Source organism: Erpetoichthys calabaricus, chromosome 4 (genome assembly GCF_900747795.2).
Source record: "Erpetoichthys calabaricus chromosome 4, fErpCal1.3, whole genome shotgun sequence".
Classification (NCBI taxonomy): Eukaryota; Metazoa; Chordata; class Cladistia; order Polypteriformes; family Polypteridae; genus Erpetoichthys; species Erpetoichthys calabaricus.
The window spans coordinates 155,521,436-155,542,198 of NC_041397.2; the positions used below are offsets into that span (position 1 = coordinate 155,521,436).

At 36.7% G+C, this 20,763-nt stretch overlaps 1 protein-coding gene across 2 annotated transcripts in view; it reads right to left on the reverse strand.

Moving 5' to 3' along the window:
- Nucleotides 1-20,763, reverse strand: part of LOC114650326 (SR-related and CTD-associated factor 4-like) — a 381,518-nt gene that overhangs the window by 272,416 nt on the left and 88,339 nt on the right. For both annotated transcript variants that reach the window (XM_051925744.1, XM_051925743.1), the window contains exons 7-8: nt 19,496-19,642; nt 11,391-11,482 (exon numbers count right to left, since the gene is read on the reverse strand). In XM_051925744.1, the coding sequence (XP_051781704.1) occupies nt 11,391-11,482; nt 19,496-19,642 (239 nt within the window). The remainder of the gene's footprint in view (nt 1-11,390; nt 11,483-19,495; nt 19,643-20,763) is intronic.

The following is a 20,763-nucleotide window of genomic DNA, read 5'->3' on the forward strand; positions in this document are numbered from 1 at the left end:
GCAATATGTGCTTCATCAGCAATAATTGAGTTCTCGTTAAGGAACTGGGTTGGAACAAAAACCTGCACATACTGTGGCACTCCAGGACCGACATTGCCTACCCCTGGTCTAGGGCATCAACTCCAGAACTGGAAGTGTCAAACTCTCTTATGTCTCAGGTACACAGGTGGAAGACCTCCTCTTGGGCAGAGCAGTGGAGGATCCAGTTGACATTATGCATGATGGAATAAATGGCATACATAAGGGTAGGTTGTCAGCTCTGCAATCCAAATATAAACGGTTACAGTATGTGCCAGGATGAACAACAGAACTGACAAGGTAGTCTTCTCCAAAGCTCTGCCTGTGCCACGCACCAGTCCAGGTAAAACTGAAGAAATTATAAGGCTTAACGTGTGAGTCAAATCTTGGTGAAGGAAAGAAGGATTTGAATGTATGGTGCACTGTGACTCATCTTATAACAAATGGTGCCTGTATTGGGGAAGTATATAAGTTAGTTAGTTGAGGATTGATTAACCCTTTGCATGCTGGTTTTCGAGCCAGCCACATAGTGATACATACCTGAAAAACAGAAAAAAAACGGCCTACACCACTACTATCATAACCCTGCTGGTCTAAATAACAACCAACACGTCTGTTAAATTATGCTACTGTTAATCTACTCCATAAATTTTGCAGTCCACTGCCATAGAGGTATATTCCTGAAGGACCAGTTCACATCTCATAACCTGGCTGGCCAGAATGCTGGCCTTTACTGTATTACACTATGCACGTAATAAATACAGTATATCATTGTCAACTTATCCACTTGCTGCTTTTTCAGCTTTAGGTCAATTTTGCTTTTTCTCATAGGTATTAAAAAAGAAAACTGACAGGATTTCAATTGTACCTTATCATGGGAGATACTACGAGAGATACAAAACAAATGCTTTAGCGTGCACAGAGAAGTACAAGAAGGCAAAGACGTTTTTTGCACTTTTGCTCTAAAGGAGGTTTCTTACCTTCATGAGCTCACCTTAGGATATCAGCATTACTGTGCAAGATAGGTGTATTGCCCCACTTAAATTCCCCATCTATAACCATTTCCAGAGCATGTCGCGCCGCACCCAAGGGAGACTGATGCTTAACACAAGAAGCGAGAGCACAGCAGGGACAGGGTGACACGGAGCGATTGATCAGAAAATGGTGAAAATCATGTGAAGTGTTACTGTTTTTTCATTCTGACACTAAAAACTGCTTTGATACATACTATTCAAAGGTACAGTTTTGGCATTATAATGGACAGTAGAAAGAGATGAAAACTGAGACTAAAAGTGACACAGCTAGTTCTATAGCATCAATATGACATTACAGCACTGGGGCTTATCATCATACATTAAAATATTACTTTTACAAATCAAAATGTTTGGATTTTAAAATTGTTGAGGCTAGGGTTATAAAGCCAAAATGCTGAGGAGGGCAGGGTTCAAAGGGTTAAACTAGGGAATAGGTGGTGGTCAGGAAGTTTAGGAATAAACAGGTTTACAAATGTACATGAATGAAGGAGAAGTTTAAAAATAAACATGAATATTAAGGTAATTTCTAATCCAAAGTTTAAGTGCAAAAATAAAATAAGTAGCATATTAAAAATAGATTGCCTTAAGGCTAGAAGTATCAAAAATAAAACAAGTCTGCTGAAAATGTATGTAGCCGAGTATAATTATAAGGGCAATAACAAAATCTTGTGTGGGTATAACACAGAGGGGTACACAATTTTAGCAAGGGTGGGTAGACAGAACAGAAAAAAAGTGGGTGATATCAATGTAAAACAGAATTTAAATGCATGTCTGTACTTGGATGATGAGCCACCTCTTAGTCAGGATGCCTACAATTGTCTGTAAAACTATTAAAGATAGACACCTCATTTTAAGAGTGTTATTCTCAATGCAGCCAGTAATTTCAATACGCAACTTTTAATAATATTAAAAAGGCAAATTTGCAGGGGGATATTAGTGTCACGGGGGACTTTAATTTTCCAAATATTAACTGGACTAACCTTGCAAATAGTGCAGTAAAAGTGCAGGAGTTTTCAGATGTAATCAGTGATTGTTTTTTAACACTATGTTAAAACACCAATACAGGGGGAAACCTGTCTAGATTTAGTATTATGTAATAATCAGGATAGAATTGCGACCATAATATAATACAATTATCAGTGATTTGGAAGAGTGGAAATGCAAAGGCAAAAACTGTCAAGTTAAACTTCGGTAGGGAAAATTTTGAACACCTATTTTGAATGAAGTTTTAGACTGTACCTACCTTCTCTATGCAGTAATAAAGTACTTGAATTTTCCTTGAAAACCTGGACTCACCTTCCTATTTCTTGTGCAATTCTGTGATCCAAGCTTGACAATAACCACATAAAAAACAGTGCTTCTTAAAGTGCAAAAAATGTGTTATTTGAAAATGAGACGTTAGATGTAACTTACTTTTTTTTTTTTTATAGAAATACAGGTATGAAAATACAGAATGAAAATGAGACATTAGATGAAGATGCGATTCCGAATGCTTCTGCCACGTCATTTTTCTTCATTCCAGAACCAACTTTTCAGGATTGTTAATTTTCCATTCAGCATAAACTGTTCATCTCAAGGAAACTTTGCGATCCGCTATAAAACTCGAACAGTACAGTATCCGCACACGACACAACTACCCACGCGGCCTCTAGATGAAGCACCGACTCAGGATTCAACTACATGTATGATGTTGTGCCTACACTCCTGAACACGAGTCCAGAAATTTCACAACAGACTATCACTTTCTTTTGGTCTAACAAGAGAGACAGCCTGTCGCAGGGTTCTCGAGACTTATCGAAAAATGAAGGTGTGGCATTAAGTATTTTTTGCATCGCATTATTATCATCGTTTGCCATTTTTGAAAAAAATTCATTATACTAAATTTCATAAAAACAAAATTCGTTTAACATGATGTTGTATGAATGTTTAATTAGGCCAACAAAAATATTGGTTATTCTGAAAATTTTGCTACTTTGGTATTCCCTATAACAGAGTTTGACCTATTGTATAATAATACTGTTATATAAAAATGGGTGATTGGGCAGATCCAAGCAACTGTAGTCCAGTAAGCTTAATATGTATCACAGGCAAATTAATGGAAGGAATTACTAAGTAAAAGAATGAGCAACACATTGCAGGAACAGGAATAGTCAAGCATGGTTTTAGATGAGGGAGGTCATGCTTTATTAACCCACTGGAACTCTATGAGGAAGCAAGAAAAGAATATGATCAAAGTGGTGCATATATTACCTTGACTATCAGAAACCAAATGATAAAGTACCACATGAGAGACTGGCCATTAGGTTAAAAGAAGGGGGAGCTATTTTTAATATACTGTATGTGTGCCTCCCACCTGCCCCGAAGGGGACTGTTTAACATCATACTCTTGGTTTATTACATTATTATAAGTTATCTGCTTATCCATGGATACTGTTTAACATCATTCCCTGGGTCTACTCTTTCAGGATTAAGAAAATATTTTATGTTTATGTGTGTGGACTGTATTGCCACTAGATACAGTATCTCTATTTTAATCCTTATACACTGCTGCTGGTGAGCTTGTTTCATTATGGACGTGCTCTGTCTCTAAGTAAGTCAGAGGACTGGGACTTTGTGAAATGTGGTCAAGCCTCATGTGGGGAGGAAAAAAGGGCGGGGGGGGGGGGGTTTGGAGAAAAACAGCAAGATATTTCTAATCTATCCTTTTAATCCTTAAAATTGTAAGTGCCAACATAACAATATGCTAAAGTTCAATGAAAAAGCACAAAAGCATTTCATCGGAATGGAGCACATAATATGAGGGTGTGGGGGATCTGGGGGAGGAAAGAAAGAGAGCAAGCTATTTCTGATCTATCCTTTTCATCCCCACAACTGTAAATGCCAACACAACAATAGGTTTCATAGCCATATCTCTTGGCAATATTGGAAATTAAGGTTAAAGCTATCATATGCAATAATGTACAACCTCAATTTAAGGTTATAAATGAAAACAAAAGTTCACAAGCAATGTCTCTATGACCAAACAATGAACTTTGTGAGCTGGAATGTCAAAGGTCTCAATCACGAATTAAAGAGGAAGAAAGTATTCTTTCACCTAACAGGTCTAAATGCCAAGATAATATTTTCACAAGAGGCTCACTTAATCAGCAAGGATCAGTTTTGGATGCAAAGAGACTAGACTGGCCAAATATTCCACTCCAGCTATACAAAGAAAACTAGAGGCATGGGTATCTTAATAATTTAATTTGCAGTATCAGATGTAGTATCTGATCCTGAAGGGCAATATGTGATGGTGACGGGTAATTTATTTAAGCATAAAGTGATTTTGACAAATATCTATGCACCCTATTTGGATGTACTTGCATCGATTCCTAACTTGAACACTCACAAAATTATAATGACCAGAGACTTTAATTGTGTTATAAATCCAGACCTGGATTGGTCTTCAGCTACAGGGGCGACAATATTTAACACAGTAAAAACAAACAGTTTTTAATTGATCATAAAGTATCAGACCCATGGAGATTTCTAAATCCATACTTAAGAGCATATTGCTTTTCACCAGTACATCACTGTCACTCTATTTCTTTATAGATATTAATTTCTTGCCTGCGATCAAATCTTGCAAATACGACGCTGTTATCTCCATGCTCCTCTGTTCATGGAGCTCACATCACTATGCCCCACATACTCATCTCACAGCTGGAATGTTAACCCCCTATTATTAGCTAAAGAGAACTGTATAGAATTTATATCCAAGCAAATTGATTTTTTTTTTTTTTTTTTTTTTTTTTTTTAAGAGACAAACGCATCCTCAGAGGTTATCTCATATCTCTCCCACAAAAATAAATCGGAAGCCAAAAAGGCCTCACAGTTAATCAATGGAATTACTAGAATAGATCAAGAACATGCCAGGTCTCCAAATGAGGAACTATTTAGGAAAAGACAGGCTTTGCAATCAGAACTCAAACTTTTCACAACACAAGAAACAGAACTCATTTTTAAGTTGTGGCATCATTATTATGAACATGGAGAGAAGGTTAATAAGACCTTAGCTTAAGAAATCCACAATCAGAAAAGTTTACAATGCAATATCAGTAATCACCCCCACAGATAGAGATAGAATCATTGGCTATAAAAATATAATGCACACATTTAGAGACTACTATAAGTCCTTATATTCTACTCACTTTAAAGAGCACAGAACAAATCTAATGCATTTTTGATACATTATGGATACCACAGCTAGATAAATTATAAAAAAAAAATTTCAAGTTAGCTCTCCTTTTATTGCCAACATTTATAAAAGCCAGACACAACAAAATTCATTCTACTTCAAACTTTTCACAAAGCATTAATTACCATTTTCCTAAGAAAAATAAGGACTTATTACAATTTATATCATACAGACCAACCTCGCTTCTGAAAAATGGTGTTAAGATACTCTCTAAAGTCCTAGCTAGAAGGATTGAGCAAGTGCTCCCTTCAGTAATATCACAACACCAAACTGGATTTATTAAAGGTAGACATTTGGCTTCCAATCTTCGACACCTATTTAATGTAATATATTCACCCATAAAGTCCAACACTGCAGAGATCTTATTATTTTTGGATGCAGAAAAAGGATTTGATAAGGCTGAATGGGATTCCCTGTTCACCACTTTGCATAAATTTGGGTTTGGCCCAAACATATGTGCATGGATCAAACTACTGCATACCAGTCCAGAAGCTTCAGTTTGCATTAACAGCAGTGTCTCAGACTTGTACACGGTACAAGACAAGGATGCCCTTTCTCAACACTGCTATTTGCAATTGCCATTGAACCATTGGCTGTTCACTTTTGAAATGCATCAGAGATAAACGGGATTTTCAGAGAAGGACTTGAGCAGAAAATATCACCATATGCAGATATGGTACTGTATATATCAGACCCACAAAAATCAGTGCCTGCAGCCGTAACTGTACTAGTAGAAATTCAAAAGATATCTGGACTCAAAATTAATTTGAACAAAAGTGTGCTTTTTCCAGTGAATTCTCTAGCAAATGACATTAGATTTGACAACTTCCCTTTCATCATTGCAGATCAGTTTAAATATATCTAGGGGTAAACATCACAAGTAAATATACAAAACAAAATTTTGCTGTTTGTATGGGCAAAATTAAACAAGAGGTGCATAGATGGTCTACCCTCTATCTTACTTTAGCAGGGAGAATTCGCACTATTAAGATGAATATCCTCCCTAGGCTTCTGTTTCTATTTCTAAGCATCTCCAAATACATTAACAAATCATTTTTTAAGAAATTAGATTCAATCATAACCTAATTTATTTGGACATCGAAATATCCACGCATCCAAAAGAAGACCCTACTACAACGACCTAAATCAGAAGGTGGCATGGTTCTACCTAATTTTCAATTTTTTATTACTGGGCGGCAAAACATACAAGCTATAAAAAACCTGGACACTGACACAAATAGATGAACATACACTAGCTTGGTGTGCAACAGAAATGAAATCCTGCAGTACCACTTTATATTTTTTGCTTTGTACACCAGTAAATACAAGGTATTGTCAATATTGCACCTCACCGTGCAGAGTGCTACAAGTTGATGACCTTTTACAGTACCTGGGATAGGCATAATGTTTTTCCACTTTGGACATGACAGAGGGCTAGTAGCAGATTCCCTTAAAAGACTCAGCTAAAGAGAAAACCGTGCTTTGCACCCCTAGTGGGTACTGGTAGTTATGTGTCTTAGCTTTAACACTAGAATCCCTGAAGCCTACGAAAAAAAGTGTCAGAATAACGGGCCACCTTAAATTCCTTCACTCCTCTTCATCAGCGTCATTGTTTTGCAAATATGTCAATCAGCACAAGCAGCAAGCAGTCTGCTATCTCATCCCCCACCAACAGAGCTGAAGTCGAGCTGAAAGTTCTCCCAGCTCAAGTCTCTTTTTTTGGGTGTGAGGTGCCTGGAGATGTATAGGGTAAATAATATATCGTTATTTGGAATACATACATTTCATGTGTGTTTTGTGTCTACAACGAAATGTAGGATGACAGGAAATGCGAGGCAAGAAATGTTGAACACAAAACTAAAACAAACCTTTTTCATGTTATAAAAATACACTACAATCTTAATATAATTCATGGCAGTGGCTTTAACTTTATTATTTCATTTAATTTTATATCCAGCATTAAATGGGGTTTACAGAGAAGGTATCCTAACCATTGATTTATGGTCCATCCAGTTTGTGATAACCCTTTTCACATTTACCCTTTCTTGCTAAAATATTTAAAAAGCTTAAATCTCACTTTACACATCATAATTTACTTCAGAAATTTCAGTCTGGATTCCATACCAATCACAATACAGAAACAGCACTAAACAGTTTTGTGAACAACATTTTAATATCCTCTGATGACAGAAATTCTGCGGTAATTACTTATTAGAAAGGGTCAGTAGTGTCAAACGATAAGTTTAAATTTATTTTACTACATGGTCTGGAAAATTTCACTCGGCTCTGAGGAACTGTCCTTGCCTGGTTCAGCTTATACAGTATTTATCAAACTGAATTCAGTATGTACAGAAATATGCTGACAATACTCCATTTTACTCAGTAGTTAAATATGATGTCCAACAGGGCTCATTATTTAGGTCTTTATTGTTTTCCCTTTACATACTTCCATTAGAAAATTGAATTAGAAAACATAACATTAACTTTCACTCATATGCAGATAAAACCCAACTAATACCAATACCTTTCTTTTAGACCAAATCCTGAAAAAAATAGTGTGTCAGTGAGTTAATGGTAGAGAACTACTGTAAGTGTCTCTAAATGCAGAAAAAACAAATGTATTTGTTATTCATTTGTGGAAATGATGCCAACTACGAAAATATTCTGTCACTTTTTAACTCATCATCAGTTTTACTGAATCAGCATGCAATGTAGGTATTATGGAAACTTAGTGTGTTTTGTACATATATTGTCCATCTTAAAATGTTGAAAAATTAAGACTTTTTCTAATTAAACAGGAAACTCAGAAATTAATCCATGTGGGATTCATTTCCAGTGGGACTGAATACTGCAATGTGAAAGTATGAATACATGCATAATTCCAGTTCTCAAATCCATACACTGGCTCCAAGTTAAAGGAAAAGGTTGGTATTTTTCAAGCTAGTTTTTTCTTCATACATGATATATGCAATTGCTGCACGAAATTGTGTTCTAATATTAAGCAGTTTCTTTAAATTTAAAAAACCTTGTGCCCGCTCTGGTGCTTTACAATGGAGGGTATGTGGGCAAGGAGGAAACTTAAAAATGTAGCAAATGTATCCTTTTTTCAAGCCGAGAAAGCTTTTGAGTATGTTTGTGAGGGATCTGATCATTTTATCACATATTCCTGGTACTATATTTCTCATGGTAATGATACATTTTCTATTTGTTTGTGGGAATTTTCACAGTAATTTGGGGAGGTGGATGGGGGGGGTTTGAAAAGTTGAACAAGAAGACTAAGTGCTGAGCTAATGCATATGGCTGGAGTTCTTTTAAAGTGGCCTGATCTCATAATACTGGTATTTGTTTGTTTCAAAAATTACATACATACATTTACAATGTGTGTGTAATCACAAGACATGGATCAATACTCCAACAACTGTCTTGAATTGCATATATAGCATGTTTGTGAACAGATAACTTCGACTTGAAAAATACTGAAGTTATCCTTTAAGTTTAAAGAAGGATTTTGAAATCAGCTCTAAACATATAAAGCATTAAATACCTAATGCCCTGTTTAGTTAACTAAACTTAGCACTGCTTGCAAATCAGAGTGTGCATTATGATTGGGAAATCGAGCTTTTACTTACACAGCCCCAAAGCTATGGAATGATTTGCCTGTTAATGTAAGAGATGCTCCTTTATTCTCAGTTTTTAAATACAGGCTAAAAATACATTGCTTTATTTTAGCATACCCTTAACAGAGCTGCTCATTAATTATGAATAATGCAGCTGTGTTACACATTTGCACAAAAATAATATTCCTAACCCTCCTCCATTCAGTTTCTGTTCTTGGTCTCTTGATGTGGCACCTGGCACCACTGCTCTACTGACAAGCTGTTCTCACGCCTATGGAAAAGTCATTTCAGACATTGGGAGAATTGGAATAAATTGAGTGAAAGATTCTTTAATCAGTCTGGACAATCCAGCACACACTCTATTATAGGATGCCCAGGAGGGGGTAGGCAGCTAGTTGGTCTAAATATCTAGGCTAGTGACTAATTCAGACTTTCTTTGACTCTGTCTCACTTACAAATTATCACAGAACTCTCTGAAGTTTATGTTCTCCAGGGCCACTACTGACTGGAGTTTATTTTCCTCTCCTGTGTGTCAACTGCCCATATTTTAATTTGTTTTAAAAAGCTTAGTTATCCTGTATGTTTAAAGAAATCTGTGTCTGTGTACTAACTCTGTACTCGGTAATTTATAAAATGTATACTTGCATTTTAGCTGAGACCTTGTCATAGCATCTGTGCATGCAATCAATAAAAAGCACTACTCAAAAATAAACTGAACTGAATTAAATGTTCCTTAAATCACGACCCCTAAATGCAATACCATTGCCTTTTCATTACTCTTACTTAGTGTGGAGGTTTTGAATGCAGTCAAATTAAGTGTACTGTAAATTCACACTACTCTATAAAGAAAATTCAAATAGTTAAACACAGAAAGCACTCACAGGCTGCTGGATGCTTCTAGTCAGAGAAGCGCAACCCTGCCACAACTCTGCTAGGAACAATGACCTAAAATGTATATACCGTGTTTCCCTGAAAATAAGACCGGGTCTTAAATTAATTTTTGTTCCAAAAGATGCACTAGGCCTTATTTTCAGGGGATATCTTATATTTATCCATGTACAACAATATACATTTATCCAAATACAGTCATGTCATCTTCTTCTGGAATATCGATATAACTCTCCACATTCAAACCCTGAATTCCAGCCTGAATTTTTTGCTACTCCAGCCGCTTTTAGGATCCTCCAGGATCGATGTGCGTGCTTTGATGTTTGATGAATGGTTCGATGTGGTGAAGCACAATGCCAACATACAAATGTATTCATGTTGCTTTGATATTCAAGCATCGCATGATCTCCAAAATAATGACACAATATACATTTTAAAAGTCTCACATACCATCTTCTGTGCATTTTTTTTTTTTGTACCTTCACAATACCATCAGAATGTACGGCAGCATATTTGAGCCACAGAGGGAAAAAAAATAAGGACATAATGAAAATGTCTATTTTGTGATTAAAGTGGAAATTTTGGCTTTAAACTCAAAATGTCCACTTTAACCTCATAGTTTACTTCATCATTAAAGTAGACCATCGTAAACATCTTAAAACCGACCCAGTTGTTAAATCACTATGCGCTTCTCGGGCTTCCTCCTGACATGAAAGCAGCAGCAAGCAGCATCGCCACACAGAACACATTAAACTTATAATATTCCAGCTCTCTGCACATTTAGAATTCTTAGATTTATACTTGACATCACTTTCATGATGAAATGCATTAAAATATGTTAAATTTTACACATAAATCTTTAAATTTGTTTAAATAATGAATACTGTTAATAGTTACACAAATGGGGTAGCACGGTGGCAGAGGGATACCGCTGCTGTCTCGCAGGGAGTCACGTCCCTTGTGATCCCTGCCTGGAGTTTGCATGTTTTCCTGGTGGGTTTCCACAATGTGCTCAGTTTTCCATCCAAAGACATGAAGGTTTTGGGTTTTGGTGAAGCTACAATGACATTAGTGTATGTGTGTGCTTGTGTTCACCTTGCGATGAGCTGATGTCCCATCCAGGGATTTTGTTTCTGTCTTGCACCGATGCTTGCTGGAATGGGGGTATCCCCGAAATGATGAATGTAATCATTAAACATCCGTTTCGATGATATTGTGGCAAGGTATCCTCGGAATTTAATGGATGTTTCATGCAAACGCGTTGCATGAAGTATAAATCTGGCCTTTGGCACCTTACTCTTCAGCTGACGATCTTGACTAGGGATTATTTTTGGGGTAGGGCTTATATTACAGAGCAGCCTGAAAATCATACTAGGGCTTATTTTTGGAGTAGGTCTTATTTTCAGGGAAATACAGTATGTTACATCCACTTTGGTCAACCTTAAACTAGACAAATGCTGTGAAACTACTGTATATATCCATGCTAATTCTGTAACATGGTTTTGAAAAAACATTTCAGAAGTCTCTCTGTAGCAAAATCATAATAGGCTATAACAACATACAAAAAAGATACTATGGAAACTACAGGAAACTTACAAAGCTGGTATGGGAGGTGGGGTGGAATCTTCTTTCTTAAATTCTTCTCCACCTTCTGGTTCATCATCATAATCAAAACGGTCAAGTAATTTCTAGAAATTAAAATGCAAAGATAACACTAAGTAAACCAGCATGATTAAACAAAACTGCTAAATATTACAAGATATTTTAAAACTGAGATCTTATGTTACATCCTGTAAAATTATGTGAAAAGTTGTACAAAGTATATGGCTGGGATACTTTGGAGTACATTAGAACATAAGAACAATCTTGAAAGGTGGGGGTTAAATTTTGTTTGTTAAGTTTCACTTGATTGTATGGAATGTTATTTGCTATAAATTAAAATCAATAAAAAAAAGAACAATCTAGACAAGAACAGGCAATTCAGCCCAACAAAGCTCAACAGTTCTATCCATTTAATTCTTCTGAAATAACATCAAGTCTAGTTTTCAAAGTCCTTAAAATAATCCTGTCTAACACACTACTTGGTAACTTATTCCTGGTGTTTACTGTTTTCTGTATCAAGAACAACTTCCTAATGTTTCTGAGAAATTTACACTTAACAAGTTTCCAACTCTGTCCCCATGTTCTTCTTGAACTAATTTTAAAATAAAAGTCTCAATCCACTGTACTAATTCCTTTCATAATTTTAAGCCTTCAATCACGTCTTTTCTTAATCTTCTTTTGGTTAAACTGAAAAGGCTCAGCTCTTTTAATCTTTCCACAAAAATCCATCCCATGTAGTCCTGGAATTAGATTAGTTGCTCTTCTCTGAACTTTTTCTTGCACTGCATGTCCTTTCCAAAACTGTACATAGTACTCTAGATGAGGCCTCACCAGTACACTACAAAGTTTGAGCATAACCTCCTTGGAACTGTACTCTACACATCATGCTAACATAATATTCGGTTACCCTTCAAAATGCCTTTTGAATACTGTCTGGCAGTTAATAGTGTTGAGTAAAGTACGACTTCCAAATCTTTCTCATACAAGGTGTATTTTTCGATTTTCATACCTCCCACTGTGTATTCAAAAACTTTCCATTGTACGAGGGCAATCCCAAAAGTAAGGTCTCCTATTTTTTTTTAGAAATACAAACAACCGTTTATTTTCTATAATATTTACATCATTTTAAAGGTTAAAGAATTATTTTTCTACATAATCGCCATTTCGGTCGATGCATTTTTGTAGACGCTGTGGTAGTTTTAGAATGCCCATGTCATTCCAGCTCGCCGCCATGTCCTTCAGGAAGCGTTGAACCTCATCTTTCATCTCTTCGTCAGAGCAGAATCGCCTTCCGGACAAATGTTCTTTCAACTTAGGGAACAGGTGGTGGTCACTGGGTGCCAAGTCCGGACTATAGGGTGGGTGGGTGATGAAGTTCCAACCAAAGTTTTGCAGGAGAGCGACGGTTTAACGGGCGGCGTGTGGACAAGCGTTGTCGTGGAGAATGCTTACGCCCTTGCGCAACATTCCTCATCTCCGGTTCTGAATTGCCCTTCTGAGTTTTTTCAGTGTTTCACAATACCTGTCAGCGTTTATTGTGGTCCCAGCAGGCTTAAAGTCGACCAACACCACCCCCTCCCGGTCCCAAAACACAGTTGCCATGACTTTACCGGCAGACTGTGTTTGTTTGAATTTTCACGGCTTGGGCAAAGAGGGATGTCGCCACTCGCGTGATTGTTGTTTGGTCTCAGGTGTAAAGTGGCACGCCCAGGTTTCGTCACCCATGACAATCAAGTCCAAGAAGTTGTCCTTTTCATTTGCATAGCGACGAAGAAATTCACAGGAAGAATCAACTCGTTGCCATTTGTGGTCTTCTGTCAGCATACATGGTACCCATCTTGCGCACACCTTCCGATATTATAACTTTTCTGTTAAAATCCTGTGGATGGTGCTTCGGGAAACCTCAGGAACCAAAATGCAGAGAGCATCCATAGTGATCTGCTGATCTTTACGCATGCTTTCCTCAACCTTCGCGACTGTCTCGTCAGAAATTGATGGTCTCCCGCTCCTTTGTTCGTTGTGAATTTCAGTATGACCGGCTGTAAACTCTCTACACCACTTTTTTTGACATCCATGCAAGACTGTCCATACACTTCCATCAATTGCCGATGAATTTCAACCGGTTTAATGCCTTTTGCGTTCAAAAATCGAGTAACTGCGCAAACTTCGCACTTGGCTGTAGCGTTCAACGGAAGCTCCATTTTCAAGGGCTGATTCCAAGCCAAGATTGAGCATCCCAGTGAAGCCGTGCATGCTTGTTTGGGAGTGGAGGAAGCACCAATCACAACAGTGTGGCCAACAGCCGTACGAACAGTTTCTCTACGTCCCCACCGCTTAGGAGACCTTACTTTAGGGATTGCCCTCGTATATTCAAAAACTAGTAGGCAAATAATTAAATAATTGAATTTTCAGTCACAATCATTAGTAATTACATAAAAGCCTTGAAATTTCATGCCATTTTTTCCCAGCATATTTTTATACATCAGCTATAAAAATATGCTTTGCAGGGCTGCAAAGAAAGATTCACCTCAAGGAGCTAGTGGCTCCTAAAAGAAAAAAAAATTAGGAGCCAATAGCTTTGATTTAGGTGCAAAATAATCAAATATGTAAAATATTAATCTTTCTGTCTCTTACCTTTCTAACCTCCCCTTTAAGAATTGGATGAAAGCTATGGACCCCCCCCCCCCCCCCCCCGAAATATTCACATAAACACAACTTTGCATGCAATGAATCAATGAATATAATATACTTTATTTACTGAGATTTGATTGTCTCATACATACTGTATATGACATACACAAAGTATTAAACTAAAGTAACCAATCTTACAAAAACACTCCTTTTTATGCAAAAGTAATGGTCACTCATTATTATTATGAAATACAATCCTCTTGTACAAATTAAAACTGCTGCTACTATGTTTTCTACTACCCTAAATACTACTACTACATCTACTTTCAATCAACAGTACTGGGCTGTAGAGTGAATATAAATGTTACTTTTTATCTGACCCTCAGGGACCACCTGAAAACCATCCATGGACCCCAAGGTAAGAACCCCTGGTCTAGATGATTTGGGTAACTGAATGTTAAAAAATTTTCACACTAAGTACAGTCATTAAAAACAATGTATTTTATTTAGGCTCTAAGTCTGGTCACTGAATATCAGTCTCAGAGGGCCATCCAGTGTAATTTGGCCTTCTTTCCTCTTTTTTGAAATACATCTTGAATTTTAGCTGTCCAGTGTTCATTTTGTAAGCAGCAGATCAGGGGCCTCTGCTCCAGCTGGGAAAATAAGTCCCCCTTTCAATGGTTAGGGCAAATGGGCACAGTGAATACAAAAGTGACAGTAGAGTCTTTTTAAATAGGTTTAGCTTAACATTAGCTGCCCAGTGTTTATTTTGTAAACAGAAAGACTCAGCTGTGGAAAAGTGTCCCCTACAGTGAATGGGATGGAGAGGCACATTAAATATGAAATTGATATAGGAGACTGTCTACAGTATTTCAAAATACATTTTGCAATCAGCTTACAAGGGCAAGCATATATACAGCAAAGGCTCAGCTGTGGAAATAACTGTCCCCTCTGGGGGAAGGGATGGAGGAGCACACAGTAGATATGAACATGCTATAGGAGACTGCCTGATAGTCTTATTAAAGACAGTGGGCACTATTTTAACTACACAGCATTCATTTTGAAAGGGGACACAGCAGATTACCATTGAACGCTTTCTGCAAGTTGTTTTAAAAATATTTTATCAGTTTTAATCTTCCATGATCTGCTGTGCATATAATACACATCAAAACAAGTTTTATAGGACAATGACATCTGCTGTGAAAATGAGATCCTCCCCAATTTAAAGGGATTTTTTTTGACAAAGCCTTTCTTATGGAAATATTTATTTTCCTCTTTTTTCCCCAAATCAGGAAAAAAACTACAATCTTTAAGAGCAAGGCACCACATATGGCATTAAAGTGGACTAGTACATATTTTTTAATGATTTGTCTTTTAAATGTTTTTGTACAGTGCTCTTGGGTGTAAATAATAGGATCAAAATTAAAATTAATATTTTACTAAAACTTATTTTCCATGTTTCGTTGTTGATGAAATCCGGCTGAAGAATTTATCATTAACATATAGTGCGTACGCCAAAACTACTGAAGTAACATCTAACAAAGTGGCATTTAGCGATACAATTTTAAGACAGTTTACTGATTGCCTTTAGTCACAGAGCACCCCAGTAATACGACTAACATGTAATACAATTGCCACTTTAAAATGCAGACTTTATGACATTACCATGCGTCAGGAAACAGTGGGCAGGAGGCTGTGCTTACATGTTAATTGACAGACAGGTCAGAATTTTGCAGGAAGCATGCATTAAATCATAATTGAAATGACATGCAAACACAAGGTGATCCAAGACAATTTAGTATGCATGCACCAAGTCAGAAAGGAACAACTGAATTCCACAGGGCACAGATATCTTCATAACTGGGGACTTGTACAATGGGCAATGTTTTGCATGTCTGCTTTGCATTTTGATGACCTGTTGCATCATATTCAGCCCTTTCATTCATTATTCTGGCAAAAGTGTAGCAGCTTCTCCTTGAAATTCACCATCTGGAATGCACAACCACCACGTCAGCTGCGCCGTGTAGTTAGAAATATATTCGTCCACGCGTCTCCATGTCCAACATCTTTTTTGCTGAGCATCCCTCAAGCCTAGCACAGGGAGGCATCAAGTATAAACCAGCCTTTAGAAGAATGTGTCTCATAGATCTCTAAGGAGAAAGCTACTGTACCAACATTTATGTTAATGGCATATCCATGCACCAATTTAAAAAAAAAAAAAGGCCATTTGCATCAGTTACAATAAAATTAATTTAAGTTTTAATGATTTCAATTGCCACTGGCTATCTAAACAGAAACGATAATCGCCAAAGACCATTTTAGTTGAGTCTAGAGTCCTCTGTGTGTGTGTGTGTCTGGTTTATTCAAGCAATCAGATTGGCTTTGGTATGATTAGCCAATTTTAGATTGATTGCTCAGTCAAATACAATTAAGGTAGGAAGCACCAGGCAAGAGAGGCTGACGCACATAATGATATCAAACAAAGGAATAAGAGCAATGCTGAAAATCGCCTTCAGATACTCTAAGCATTTGCTAGAATCCCAATGATGGCTTGTCTACCACTGGTGGTAGTCAAAAAGCGAGTGTTGCCAAAGACGCATGCTTTAAAGGAACGACCAAGTGAGGAAGCATCAGCTAAGACAACATGAGATGCACAAGGATACCATGGACAGGTACACAAGGAAGAGTGAAGGTACATATGGGCTAGAAATATTAAATATTTTAAAATTTATTCTGTTACCTATCTTCAACAAGCAACATTTCTAGTTCTGAATAAATGAGAAATAATTTAGATATTTTTACCTGTGGATATTTGTTTTTTGTCAATTTTAAACCATCAACTAATTTTCTACCTTATTTATTCCCTTTGTGATCATAACAGAGTTCCTATCATAGCAGAATTATGAACAAGGAAGCAAATAAATCCCTGGTACGGCACAAGACCAGTTCAGAATATCCTCATACATTGGTCCAAACACATACATACAAAAAGTGTGTCAAAACACTCAAATTACTTTCTAGAGGAAAAGGTTTATGTTTTACCAATTATTATTTAGAAGAAGCTTTCCAAAACAGTTTATACTCAAGTTAAGTTCTGAGACAGGCTGACGAAAAATGCTGAATGTGTAGCTATAAAAAGACCAGTTAATGACTGAATCTGTTCACTGAATTAATGGAAAAAAAAGCCATTTGCTATCAATCACTGTACTACTCCTTTTCTAAGGCAAGAATCCTAGATATTTAATGAATTTGGTGATGTATACTCCGCTTTCCCTAATATAAGTTGGCCAAATGGTGTTATACAGATGACTGACTACTTGTTACTTATTCCTAAGCTAGACTATGTAATGTCTACCACCATAGAATACATTATTTTGTAAATGTGTAAACTGCTGAGGACACAAAGATATAATTGCTTATCAATAACATGGTCACAAAACAAAAATATTTAAATTTTTCTATTTTAAAATGTTCACTATCAATTACATGGTAAGCTGCAGTAAGTTTCCTTTTCTGACTAAGATTAATATTGAAATCATTACCCTACCGGCATGGACAAGAAACTCAAACATCTGACTACGTTTTAAGTTAGACGTAAAAAGTTTCATCCTTATATTATGCTTTGGCTGAAATCCTTAAACGTGTTATTTCTATTAAAGTGCATCTATGAAGGTAAAGCAGTGGAGGTAACTCAAAACAACAATCAAATGAAACTGAAAAAAATGTTACATGGATAGACGTGTTGTCTTAAAAATGTTCTCAGGAAGCAGACATGTACAAGTTAGAACACCCAAAAGTATTCACCAGACCCATAAGCATTTTTTCTATAGAAAATGCTTCAGGAGATTCTGAAATTGTATGGGGGTACACCTGTCCTGGTACGGTTTGCTTCAATTTATTCCTTTTACTCGTAAGATAAACTGCAAAATACAGTAAATCTTAGTGAATATATTCATCCTATGGTTCAGTATTGTAATACCAAAGGAAATCTTTCAGTATGACAATGCTCCCAATTTGATTTAAAAAGTTAAATGAAGCAATGTGACTGCCTTGGCTACATCAGCACTACTATGTTTTCAATTAAAAAATGCCTTAAGACTTTCGAAAACGGTCTCCAGGACCATATATACCACTGTAAACATTGGTTTGGTGTTGCAGCATGGACGACTTAAAACGAACAGTTTTGAATATGCAGACTCTCACAAAACTGAATGGTTTGTGCTCATTATGTAGCCCTTCCCTGATTAGATCCAGGTCATTAAAATATTACATCACCTGATTTGTCACACTTCACTGAAGAATTCTAAGATAGCAAACATAGAGGAGATGCCCTCCACTGCACTAGATGTTTTGCTTACCTGTATGCCTCTAAACTGCATTTGTGTACAGTATGAATTCTACATGCACAAAAGGCTAATTATTTACCAGTCTCTATAGTTTTGCAATAAATCCAGCAGCAGTTGAGGATACCATCTATACAAGGATGCCCACTGCAGGCAAACGTTTACGTAATATGCATTTTCATTCATTTTAGTGTATACACAGATACTTTTTGGAAAAATGTAAAAATGCTAGTGTGGACAGAGATTGGTTTTGTTTAAAAAAGCTATTTCAAAATGAAAACGTGCAACATGGATGTTGCACCAGTCACAAATATCAATCCCAAACAGCACTTACTAAATTAGAGATTCTAGATCTAGATCACTAGAATTTCTCACAGAAGTATGGTGTCAAAACACAGGTAAAAATACTGTACATGTAAAATTTCTTATGCTAATGTTCAATGATCTTGCTATAATTTCTAGGGTTTTATCTTGGAGGTGGGGAGTGGTAACCTGTAACCTAACCCTCAGGTGTGAATAGTGTGTATTCTGAGTTCAGGTATGCCTCAATAATACAATTTTATTGCCAAAACTCTGTTTCTGAAACAAGCAGTGAAACAAATAGGTTAAGTTTATATCTCTGACTGGATTTTCTGAAATACTTTGCCATAACACATTTCAGTGATCAAAACAATCCATCAAGACTAGTCAGTGGGTATTTTTTACAATATTCATGCATGTGTTTAAACTACTCTTTTCAAATTGTGTGTTTAGAAAAACAAAGTTAAATACAGCATAGTCTTGACCTACTTGCTGATTCTATAGTATTAGGGTGGAAATTGTGCTGAAAAATAAAAATATGAAAAACTACATGTAAAATGAAATTTACACACATCTCAGAGGACAATGTAATGACCAACATTCTTCAATTTAGTCTGAAACCTGTAAGGTTTAAAGAGGCTTTTCCAGTGACCAGCATCGATCTGATGAGTTGGAGAAAGAAGTCTCCATAATTACTCACAATAGTGGAAAAGGCAAGGTGAGCAGTGTCCTTGCACATCAATTCTCTACCTTTCCAGAAATAAATTTCCACAAAAAGTTGTATTCCTCCCTTTTGGGACCCCAGTCATGCTTTGTTGTACATACTTTATCAAATGTAGTCTTTAGTTCATTAGGTTGAGATGATGGGCTCTTGAGATGAGAAGAAAGGACCTGGACTTGCACCATCGTGTTATCTACCACTGGAGACTGAGGCTTTGGAGGCTGCTGAAATGTCTGCAAAATTTGCTGCAGCTAAAACAAAGTATAGAAAAAAATGAGTTAATATATAATCTTAAAAATCATACAGGAAAAATGCTTCACTGTTATAAAAAATTCACAGAGCACACAATTTCAGTACACAGTATGAATTAACAGATTTTTACGACTAAGTTTAATCTGGAGATTCTTTAACAGAAAATCATTAAATTTACAAAAGGACACCATACAGTTGATCAAGCTTGTTTGTTTAGCTAATAGCTCAGCTGCCCCAAACTTTCATCCATATACTTCTTAAATGTTGTCAAAGTTTCTGTTTCAACTACATGGCTTGGCAATTTGTTCCAGATTCCCAAAACACTAATTGATTTCTGGCTTAATTCTCCTTAATTTTCTCTGGTGTCCACAAGTACATAATTCAATATTAACTTAAAAGAATTCACCTGGATCTGCTTTATCAAAGTCTGCCAGAATTCTGAAAACCTGGACTATGTTCCCACGAGGTCTTCTCTGCTCTACATTAAACAGGATTATGATATCCTTCAGTCCTGGGATTCACCTGGTTTGTAATACAGTAATCCCTCCTCCATCGCGGGGGTTGCGTTCCAGAGCCACCCGCGAAATAAGAAAATCCGCGAAGTAGAAACCATATGTTTATATGGTTATTTTTATATTGTCATGCTTGGGTCACAGATTTGCGCAGAAACACAGGAGGTTGTAGAGAGACAGGAACGTTATTCAAACACTGCAAACAAACATTTGTGTCTTTTTCAAAAGTTTAAACTGTGCTCCATGACAAGACAGAGATGACAGTTCCGTCTCACAATTAAAAGAATGCAAACATATCTTCCTCTTCAAGTCAGGAGCAGATGTCAGAGAGATAGAGAAAAAAAGCAAACAAATCAATAGGGCTGTTTAGCTTTTAAGTATGCGAAGCACCCGTGGCACAAAGCTATTGAAGGCGGCAGCTCACACCCCCTCCGTCAGGAGCAGAGAGAGAGAGAGAGAGAGAGAGAGCCAGAGAAAAACAAACAAGCACAAATCAATACGTGCCCTTCGAGCTTTTAAGTATGTGAAGCACTGTGCAGCATGTCGCTTCAGGAAGCAGCTTGCACAGAAGGTAGCAACGTGAAGATAATCTTTCAGCATTTTTAGAC